An 11,556-nucleotide genomic window follows, 5' to 3' on the forward strand; every position below is an offset into this window, starting at 1 on the left:
CCCCCCAGAATAATTCATGATTTGTGCATCTGTATCCCTATATCATTTACACAAAGCTTCTATATTTTTTTTTGCTTTGTACAAATGTTTCCTTTATTATCTTGCAGATTGAAAACCCAGGCATTCTATAAAAACAGTCATTTTAGATGCATGATTGTTTTTACCATCCAATATAACCCTGCATTAATTATTACAAAGCTTCTATATTTAATACATATTGCACAAATGGTTTGTTTTTATTTGAAAATTGGAATCAAATTGTAATCTTATTTTGCTTTGCTTTAATAATCCATATTGCCTACCACAGTGAGCCCGAAGTAGATGCTATAAAATTTCATTTCATGAATGACAATGTTTGTGTACACTATTTACATTTTTAACTCCCACCCACCTATAGCCAATGGCACTCATTTCTGAGATGATTAACTGGAATGCAGTTTATGGCCAAAAGGATTAGTTGCACTATGAATCTAGCTCAAAAAGAAATGAAATTGATGATTCTGAATTTTTAAGGCCAGGATCCAAATAAGAGAAACTACTACCCATATCTGAAGCCATTACAAAGGGCTCTCGAATCTAAAGGGAAATATTTGCATTATCACCACCCCCATGATATTCTTGGGCAATGTTTTAGCTGGCTTGTCTGACTGCATCTTTACTCTCTACAATCCACCCTACTTACCAGTGACAGAGTGACCTTCACTGAACATCACTGTCATTGTGGAACTTCCCTGCTCCAATTTCTGTTCAGACTCTTCTCCCTGATTCCCAGGTTCCACCTCAATTACCCAATCTGTATCACCCCTCTCCCTCATATTCCCGTCAACCTCATGTCCTCTGACCTTCCACAAGATCATGCCTAGCTAATTTGTGCCTCTGTCTTACCTTTAGTCATTACCCTCCCACAGTCTCACTTTCCCCCTCTGGGTAATCAACTCTGATCATGTGAATTCTGCCTCCTCTATGAAACCTTTGCCAACTGTCATGCTCTCTCTGATTTCACCCTCCTTGAGATTCTATATCACTTTCAATCCTGTACTACAGGCTGCAACATGCAACTATAGACAATCCTGCACTGTGTCAGGTGGGTCTAACTAATCCGATTAGAAAGTGAAGTTTTTAGGTTCCATGTTTTGGCGTGTCTCCTAACTCAATGATAAGCATACAACAGGCATCAAAATCAGTATGTTTTTCATAGGGCCCACCATAACATGAACCACCCCTACTTTTAAAATTTTAAAAATATATTTTATTGATTTTTTACAGAGAGGAAGGGAGAGGGATAGGGAGCCAGACACATCGATGAGAGAGAAACATCGATTAGCTGCCTCCTGCACACCTCCCACTGGGGATGTGCCCGCAACCAAGGTACATGCCCTTGACCGGAATCGAATCTGGGACCTTTCAGTCCGCAGGCCAACGCTCTATCCACTGAGCTAAACTGGCTATGGCCTACTTTTTAATTTTTAAACTATTCTGTAGTTTTAAGAGAATTTTTCTTCAAATTAAGATAACTTTCACTGCAAGAGTAAGTTACCTACTCTTGATGCAAAAACTTGATTCTGAGAGGCATAAATCTTCAATGACAAAATAAAACAATAAGGCACTTTTAAGATAGTAACATGTTTTTATTACATAAACATTAAAATATTCCTTGTGGGAGCTGGTCTTTAGTTTGCTTCTTGCTTTCACAGAATATCAATTATCTATGGAAATTGTCTAAGAATGATTTATGAAACTCTCACACGCCCATCACAAAAACTTCAATGCCTACATTTTTCAACCAGATTCCTGAGAAAAATAATCAGTTTTGTTTATTTTACAGTGTAATACATAAATTTTCTTTCAAGATATGAAAAGGATGGACTTCTAAAATGAGTCTCCTTTTGTTTACAAAGTTCTATAAAAATACATTAACTATGTTCATGTTTTTCCTCTGACTTGAAAATATTCCAGTTTACCAGAAAATAACAATGAACAATGATATGCAAACCACATTAATCTTGCAGCAATATAATGTCAACATCATCATGAACACCTTGCAAAAGTAGCTCTCCTGGGTATGTAACAATCTTCCTTCGTTTTGCGGCTTTGAGTGTTCCTACCAATGCTTCAAAGAGGTTGGCACATTTGTCATCTCGGAAGAGGACCCCAAATTTCACACTTAACTTCCCATCAGCATCTAATTTGAAAAAATACAATGTTAGTCGATGCAAAGTCTGTTTCTTGTCCCCATGTATGGAAGAATTATATAATCTTTAATACACATCTAAACATAGGTTAACCAAAATTAAAATTTAACACTGAACAGTCATAAATTCAGTGTAACCTCTTGCCAGGTCCAAAAAGTGATGAAATAAATAAAACATGTTGCACACCTCTTAGCCTTAGTATCCTCTGGAAAAAGACTGGGAAGAAAACCAAGCAACATTTGCAAAAGGTGAATGTGTTAGTGCTACTACTATGTACCAATTTCTCTCTCTAAATTTTGATGTTTTTAATTGTATTAGTTGTTGAATCAATGAAAATAACAGAGTCAGGAGCAATGCTTCTCTCAATGTGTTATATATGTACTCAGAACCCCCAGGGAGAGAGTGATGACCTTAAAAATGAAAACAAATCTGTATTTACTGAGATTTTTGGATTATTTAGATTGGCGACCAGTTCTTAACACAGATGTTAAAAATTAAGGTATAGCCCTGGCTGGTTTGGCTCAGTGGATGGAGTGTTGGCCTGTGGACTAAAGAGTCGTGGGTTTGATTCAGGTCAAGGACACATGCCTGGGTTGCAGGCTCGATCCCCCCCTAGGGGGCATGCAGGAGGCAGCCAATCAATGAGTCCCTCTCATCATTGATGTTTCTATCTCTCTCTCCCTCTCCCTTCTTCTCTGAAATTAAGAGAAGAATTGAATTAAGGTATATACTAAAAGAAAATATGAGTTACTAAGCCATAAAAAGACATGGAGGAACCTTAAATACATATTACAAAGTGAAAGAAGGTAATGTGAAAAGGCTACATGCTGAATGATTCCAACTACAGAACATTCTGGAAAAGGAAAAACTATGAAAAAAAGACAAAACTAAGTAAAATGATCAGTGGTTTTCACGAGTTGGGGTGGGGAGAGATGAACAGGCTAGGCTTCCCAATACATGCTTTCAGTTTGCCTGTCTTTCTTCCTGCTGCCTAAGAGACCCACAAGGGCTGAGATGGAATTTTGTTTATTTTCACATCTCCAGCACTTAAGCACAAAAGCAGCACTCAAGAAATATTTGTTGAATGAAAGAATTTAAATCTCCAGATAATCTTTATCCACTTAATTTTTTTCTACTGGGTGGAAAATGAGAGCAGAATTTTATTTTTAAAGAAGCAGATAAAACTAAATCAATTTCCAGCTTCAGCTAATATATCATATTGAGATTAGTCTAAATATGATTAATCTAGATCATAATTTAGATCCATCAAATTATTCCACAACTTAAATAATTTACCATAGCATGTCAGTAGATAACACATTTCCATAGATACTTTTCAATTCATAAGTCATCCATTACCAGAAACAGGTAAGAAAAGAAAGCCTGGTGAAACTGCAATCTTCAAGATATTTTCATCCTTATAGAAGTTATGACAATTACTTCGTTTAATTCTAGTTTGTAAAGCTGCTAATTTTGAAGTGTGGGCTCAGTTTACCCTTGCAGAATAGTAACACTGTGCTAGGGATATAGAGGCTAAACTTTTACACTCCATCTTAGCCAAAAGGCTGAGAAGCGATAGAGGTTAGACTTTTAAACTATTTTTTATTATCTTTTTTTGGTTAATCCTCACCTGAGGATATTTTTCTATTGATTTTTAGAGAGAGTGGAAGGGAGAAGGAGAGACAGAGAGAGAGAGAGAAACATTGATATGAGAGAGACACATCAATTGTTTGCCTCCCATACAAACTCTGACCAGGACCGGGGATCGAGCCTGAAACCAAGATTAACCAGAATTGAACCCAACACCCTGTGAGCCAAACTGGCTAGGGCTAGACTTTTAAATGCACTGAATCTGACCAATTAGCACTCAGCTGACACGCAGAAAGATCTAAGAGAAAAAAGAATGCTATGAATCTTTGGAAATACATCTTTAATACCTTTAACCAACCAAACAATAGTACTACTCTATTTCCTAGACTCTAGGGCAGGGGTGGGCAAACTTTCTGACTCGAGGGCCACAATGGGTTCTTAAACTGGACCGGAGGGCCGGAAAAAAAGCATGGATGGAGTGTTTATGTGAACTAATATAAATTCAAAGTAAACATCATTACATAAGAGGGTACGGTCTTTTTTTTTTTTAGTTTTATTCATTTCAAACGGGCCGAATCCGGCCCCATAGTTTGCCCACGACTGGGAGTAACATGATCTCACAGAGCTCCGGAGAAATTGGGAATGTAGAAAGAAGGACCAGCCCGGCCGGCATGGCTCAGTGGTTGAGTGTCGACCTATGAACCAAGAGGTCACAGTTCGATTCCTGGTCAGGGCACATGCCCGGGTTGTGGGCTCAATCCCCAGTGTGGGCCATGCAGGAGGCAGCCGATCCATGATTCTCTCTCATCATCTCTCTCTCCTTCCCCTTTCTTCTCTGAAATCAATAAAAATAAATTTTAAAAAAAGGAGGACCCACGTAGATGGATCATTGTTGAAAAGAAGACTCACCAAACTTCCACCAAGTGGGTATGATGAAGTGGGTGGGAGAAAAATGGGGTTAGGAAAGATTATTCATTGGTTTGATTGAGGAACTAAATAAATGACAACCTCCACTGTCTCCTCCTGTTTTCCACAAACATTCCAAACGCAGCTCATGATTTCCTCCGGAACTCACCTGTCCTACACTCCAGAGTCTTACCTAATAGCCAAGGATTCATTGAGTGCCCCCAACTACTACAGTTTTCAAGAATCTTTTTCTCTGAGACCATACTAAATTGGATGACAGCACTTCACAGCTTAGCATACCATTTTTCCTGATAATTAGCTCATGTGTTTTTAATCTATTTTTCTCACCTAAGTAGTAAGATCTTTGAGGGACAGGAACACACTTTATATCACTTGTACCTAACACAGTGCTTGCATACACAGATTTCCAACAAATAGTAACTAACCATATGATTAAACTCAGTTGTTGAGCCCACACTAACTTTTATATGCCTAGTTTATTTTTTTCTTGGTATATTTCAGGTTTAATGAAGAAATAAAAAGACTACAGAAGACCAGAAAGAACAATGGCCCCCAAACACATCCATGTCCTAGTCCCCAGAACCCATGAATATATTACCTTACATGGTAAAGAAAATTTTGTAGATGTGATTAAGGACCCTGAAGTGGGGAGATTATCTGGGACTATCTGGGTGAGCCCAATGTAATCAATCACAAATATCCTTTAAAAGTGGAAGAGAGAGCCCTGGATGGTGTGGCTCAGTTGGTTAGAGCATCATCCTGTACACCAAAAGGTCGCTGGTTTGATTCTCAGTCAGGGCACATACGCAGGTTTTCAGTTCGGTTCGGTCAGGGCAAGCATGGGAGATAACCTATCAATGTTTCTCTCACAGGGATGATTTTCCTCTCTCTCTCTTTCTCCCCCTTCTTCTCTCTAAAATCAATTAAAAATACATATCTTTGGGTGAGGATTTTCTTTTAATTGAAGAGAGAGGCAGAAGATGAAATCAGAACGCCAGCTTTGAAGATGGAGAAACGGGGCCATGAGCCAAGAATGCAGGTTGCTTCTAGACGCTAGAAAAAGACTAGAAAATAGATTCAGATTCTCTAGGACCTTCAGAAAGGAATGCACCCTGCCAACACCTTGATTTTAATCCAGGGAGACCCTTATCACACTGCTATGGTTTCAATGTTTTTGTTCCCCTCCTCCCTCCAAACCCTTAAGTTCTGAATTGCTAAAGGTCTGATAGTAGCAGATGGTGCCTTTGGAAAATGCTAAAGTTATGAGGATGTAAGGATTTAAAGTCATGAATCATAAAGATTAATGCCTTATGAAAGAGGCTGCAAAGAGATCGAAGCCCCATCCACCATGTGAGGATAAAAAAAGAAATCTGTGACCTGGAAGAGGACTTAAGCCAACTATGCTGGTACCCTGATCTTGGACTTCTAGCCTCCAGAACTATGAGCAATACAGTTCTGCTCTTTATAAGCTGGTCTGTGGTATTTTGTAATAGCAGCACCAATGAACTAAGATAGACTCCTAAACTACTTTACTCTTTGGATATTAAAAGCATTGTTTCACATCACTAAGTTTGTAGTAATGTTATGGCAACAATAGAAAACTAATACAGGGACGTTTGATATGAATGGCTTAACAGAATTTTCAAAGTATGTCTTGTTATTTCAAATGATTTGTAATTCATAAGCAGATAGAGCCGTAAGTAAGAAGAATTAAGCTATAATGATAAAACAACTCTTATGAGGTAATTTAAAACCGTTTTTCACTAATATGTTATAATTTTGTAACTCTGAGTTCCATTATCCTAGTTATTGCTGAATATGTCTAGTGCTCTTACATTTTCAAAACATTCCCCAAATCTTCCATGTCTTACCTGAGATGTACAAATACCCAAAGGTACAAGTACAATAGTTACTTTCATTTCGCTTGGGGAAAGGGACACTAATACTACCAATTTTACATATCACTAATTTCATGGTAGCTTCTTAGATGCTGCTGAAGAAAAAGCTGACTTTAAAAATAATTGCCTAAAGGTTGGTTTAGTTATATGTACATAAATACCTGATTATATAAAACTCAAGAATTTGGAGAAAATAAAGAAAATTTAATATAATTTCAATTTTAGTCCCTAGACACTTGGAAGTTTAAAAAATGCTGGCAGGATAAAGCAGAAAATAAATTTTAGTAGTGTGACAAAAAAAATTTGAATATGATTCAATTACCTGATTTCAATTAGCCAGATTAAAGAGGTACAACAATTTTCATTCCATTCAAAGGATAATGAAATACCTTAACCATTCTTTGCATCAGGACCCAATACCCCACTAGCTTTGTGTCTCCACATATTAATTCATGGCTGAGGGCACTTGTCATCTGTGACTGAGGGAAGGGCTGTCATAGTTGTGTCCTAAGGCCTGGTGACTCCTTCCTAGGTTTCTACCAAAAATGCTGGTCCTACCTGCTCTGAAGCAAACTCAATAGAAATACTGTATCTGTGTTATAATACTTACTTTTTGAACCCAAACGGTGAATTTCCTCCACTAAGAGGTTAACCTCGTGTTCCACATTCATTGCTGCCTAAGGGAGAAAACAAAAAGTCTGTATTATTGCCATTTCTACATTCCATTAAGCACTTCTTGCCAAATCCAAGGGTCCTTTCTTTTATGTAGCAATTGTCAGAATTAATTTACCATGTTCTCTTCCTAAAATTACTTGTGTGATGTGCATGGCACTAGAGTACTTCCATTTTCCCTCCATCTGCATAACTTCCCTCTGGGCTGATCCCACTCTTAGTCTACACATTCTATTGGGAAGAATGCAGCCATTTTCCTTGCACCCACTCTTAATTCTAAGTCCATCCTCTTCATGGTATGCCTGCAGGCCATCAAAAATACAAAGGTGAGTTCATTGGTGGATCTCTTCCATGGACACAGATAATAGGGTGGTGAAGGCCTTGTTGGGGGAGGTCAATGGGGGAAAGGGGGTATATATGTAATACTTTCGACAATAAAGATTTCAAAAATAATACAAAGGTGAGTGACACAACTAATCCTCCAGAAAGGAAGAAAGGCCTGGAATGCATAGCAGTGTGACTGTACTCCTTTATGGGAGCACAAAGAAGGAAGCCACAGGCTTCATGGAAGTAACTAGGGAGGTGTAGGCCAGGTAGACAGTTGGGAAAGGGTAGTCAATGCATGGGAAAGAGCATGTACAAAAGCATAGAAGCAAAGGAGAAAAGGCAGGCCCTAAGTTAGGAGCTGGAGATACCAACATAAACGTACACACCGCCTCCCCTCTGGGAGCCTGCAGTCTAGTGGGGAAGGAAGATTGATACAAGGCAATTTTAATAATGTCAGGTCAGTGCAACAATGACTCCTGGGTCACACACAGGGACATGTTCTTACCTGGACAGTGCACAGTGTACCTGATGACAATAAAGTAGTGGTGAAGACCATTCATCTTCAGATAACGGGAGCTATTAAACTTATTTTGGCCTACTAGGTCCTCCACAGGCTGGGTTCTGCCCACCATTCCAGCTTCCTCTACTCACTCCACTTAAACTCTAGCTACAGCTACATGGGGCCTCATTTTGTCCTTCAAATGTCCCTCAGTCTCTCACATCCAACCTTCCCATATGCTGTTCCTTCAACCCAGACTATGACTATTCCTCTTTCTTGGGCTAACTCCCACACATTCAGTCCCAGCTAAGATAGAACTTCCTCCGAAGCCTTCCATGGAACCTGCAGTAGGAGAGTGCCCCCACGGAGTGTCCCCAAAGCATTGTCCACCCTCATCATTTCATTTGATTGGAATAACGGATTTCTTAGCTTTCACCGCAAGGTAAAGCTCCTCTAGGCAGGGATCTGATTGTAATTCTGTCTGCTGGGTTGTCTGGCACCAAGAGCACAGGTTCAATAAATATTGTTTCTATGGACTGAACTAGCAAAGGCTTGAGAGAGGATGGAACTACACCTATGGGATTGTCACCAGAAAGCTGCTGATATTAGTGGAGAACAGAGAGGAGCTCTCAGAGGGAGAGCACAGAGAGAAAAGGGAAAGTAGAGGGGCCTGGCAAACAGCTAGCGTGAGAGGAGAGAAATACCAGCAAGAAGCGGGGAAAGCAGATGGAGGTGGAGGAGAGAACCCTGACCGAGTTGGGTCAAAGAAGTAAAAGAAGAAGAGTTTCCATAAGAAGGCAGTAATCTACAGTGAAAAGGACAACAGGGGGGTCAGAAAGTATGCATCAATCATCAGTCTGTTTTCCAATCCTAAATTCTCCAAATCAGATAAGAGACTAAAAAGGTGTGGTTGTGTGAATGGTTTACTTTGTGGTGACAATTTAGAAAAAAAACCCAAAAAACATTATCCAGACAGATTGTAACTAATTCCTGGTAGCTTTTAAAAACAAGAATGGCTTCTGGGTTTAGACTATACTGATTGGGACCTCAGATTTTCCATCAGCTAATAATTAAAGGCGCAACTGCCATCTGCTACATTACATGTAAGAATATTACAATTTAAGAAGCTTGTATTGCAATGAAATGCACAGAAAACTATAAAAATTATAGCATCCAAATATTAGGAATTTTGTGTTGGTGAATTTTATCTATAACATTATATACTCAATTCAAGATACAGTTTAAGAGAGATACTCATAAGCTAAAATACACCCAAAGGACATCACTGAAAGGCATACCATGAGAATTATGATAGAAAAAACACATCCCTGTAAATGTCAGCATGGGGGACAGCTGCTGTTTTTACCTACCCAGTACCCATTCCCATGTTGGCACCATTAGTCTAATTTTTGTTTGGATCAAGTCTTCCTACCTCTAAACTCATGTACCTTGGATAGAGCCTTGCCCTAAATTCCAGTAATGGTTCAGAGCCAGAATAATTGATTGGGAGGCATATGTAAATGATTTCATCCCGAACAATGAGGTACTGTCCCACTGGGTTCTAAGATGTAAGTTTACAGCCCCTGATGTAAACAGCTACCATTGGAAAGAATCTTACAGGAATAAAGCTGGAACAAAGAAAAGTCCAACCACATAACAATGATTGAGCCAATACAGGGCCCTGGACTTTCCAGTCACATAAACCAATCAACTTTCCTGGTTTTGTGTTTTAGAATGAGTTTCTGTCACTTGCATTCTAAAGACTCTTGACCCAAAAAGTTAGCCTGGAGAAGACCTACCACTATTTTTATTTTAATTAAAGCTCCCTTTATGTACCTATGTGAAGAGTTTTATGTTGCTCTATCGGATGAGATGGATAGATGTAATAGAAAGGCAGATTTGGGAGCCATATAAGAAAAATTTCTCTAACAATCAAAATTGCCTAACAATGAATAAAGGTGACATCCTGTTCTCAAAAGCATTAATGCAGAAATAGTGTGGATCTGTGAGGGTTGTTGAGCAAATTAGCCCACATTGGTTAGAAGGAAGAGTGAAATGCCCAAGAGGATTATGGTCCTAATTCTCAGATTCTATGATTTCTTCCCATTCTGAAAATTTCTCTAACACCATTCTCCACTCCTTCCACCTACCACTAGCCACACACTTCAGACAAAGCTCTTTTTATAATGAGACTCAAAATGGAAATCCCTCTATTATGTATAGTGTGAATACCTGCACTGTGTTAAACAGATGTATGCTCATCCAATTTTAAGGGAAGGCAACCAGCATTTCTTTATAATTAATTACATATGAGGCTCCTTATCTGTTAATTCATGTAATCCTAAGAGCCTTGCTGAGTATTTATTATTTATCCCCATTTTACGAATGATGAAACTGGCTGTTGTCCCGGGGGGCGGGGAGGGGTAGTGAGGGGGATGCTAACACAATTAAATGCTGTTGCTACCACATCCTCATCCTCTTCCATCTCCCCCTCCTTTTGTTCCTCTTTTTCTTTGCTAGTTATTATGCAAAGTGCAGTAAATGCAATAGAGTTGCATTTGTATGAAATATTACAAACTGAGTATTTACTAAGGCAGAACACTTGCAGAGCAAGAAGGGCTCCCTGCCCAGACCCCTCCAAGTAGGAAGATAACAGGCACAGGAGCTATTGCTGGCATACACAGTTCGGCATGATTTATTTATTTTATTATTTAGCGGGGACAATGGGGTAGAAATATCCATTGTTACACAATCCTTGGAAAGCCCATGGCATTTTATCAGGCTTGGGACTGAAGCAGCAAGATCAAAAACAATGAGAGGCCTGAAGCGGGCAAGTCCAGAGGGAAGAAAGAACTCCTCAATGGGCCAATAGGCGGGAGAAAGGAGAGAAAAGGAGGAAGGGAGGGGGTGGGGGCGGGTGATTAAGGCAAGGCGGTGGCAGATGCTGGGCGGCCCTCTAATTGTGACAGAATGTAATTGGGCAGCGTGCGTGGGAATCACAAAGAAAGCGGAATGTCAGAGGACTCAGCATATGGTAAAATGCTCTATCGTTAGTACACATCTATGTAGGGACGTTTATAAATCTTTTTTTTTTTAAGTTTGGAGGCAACACATGGACATTTTCTAATGTTGAAGGACTGCAGCCTCCTGGGAATCAGGAGCCAACTCCATGTGCTAGGGCGGGCCACTTTTCCAGCCTTCCCAGACAATCGCAGACTGGCAGCTGGTGCGGGTCAGAGGGTGGCCGGGTTCCTTCCCGCCTGCTCCCGGGCGCGCACACTCCTTATTTGGTCATCTCGGCTCCAAGTTTGGGGGCTGGCCCCGAAGGTGTCCCCAGACCCTGTCCCCAGCGGCCATCACACGGTCACCACCGCACTGGGGCCGAGCTGGGGAACGCGGGATCTGACCCCCTGCCCCGGGCCAGCACCGCGGGGAAGGGCCGCGTCCCGGA

The 11,556-nt window shown here is 40.1% G+C and overlaps 1 protein-coding gene across 3 annotated transcripts in view; it reads right to left on the minus strand.

Moving 5' to 3' along the window:
* Nucleotides 1–1,607: 1,607 nt before the first annotated feature.
* The window catches only part of ABRACL (ABRA C-terminal like), a 10,571-nt gene continuing 622 nt past the window's right edge, over nucleotides 1,608–11,556 (minus strand). The window contains exons 2-4 of one of the 3 annotated variants that reach the window (XM_015572108.1): nucleotides 7,548–7,659; nucleotides 7,218–7,284; nucleotides 1,608–2,182 (exon numbers count right to left, since the gene is read on the minus strand). In XM_015572108.1, the coding sequence (XP_015427594.1) occupies nucleotides 1,998–2,182; nucleotides 7,218–7,284; nucleotides 7,548–7,592 (297 nt within the window). In that variant the 5' untranslated portion in view covers nucleotides 7,593–7,659 and the 3' untranslated portion in view covers nucleotides 1,608–1,997. The other 2 variants (XM_015572109.1, XM_006776183.2) reach the window with 2 other exon arrangements.

This window comes from Myotis davidii, unplaced genomic scaffold (assembly GCF_000327345.1).
Source record: "Myotis davidii unplaced genomic scaffold, ASM32734v1 scaffold266, whole genome shotgun sequence".
Classification (NCBI taxonomy): Eukaryota; Metazoa; Chordata; class Mammalia; order Chiroptera; family Vespertilionidae; genus Myotis; species Myotis davidii.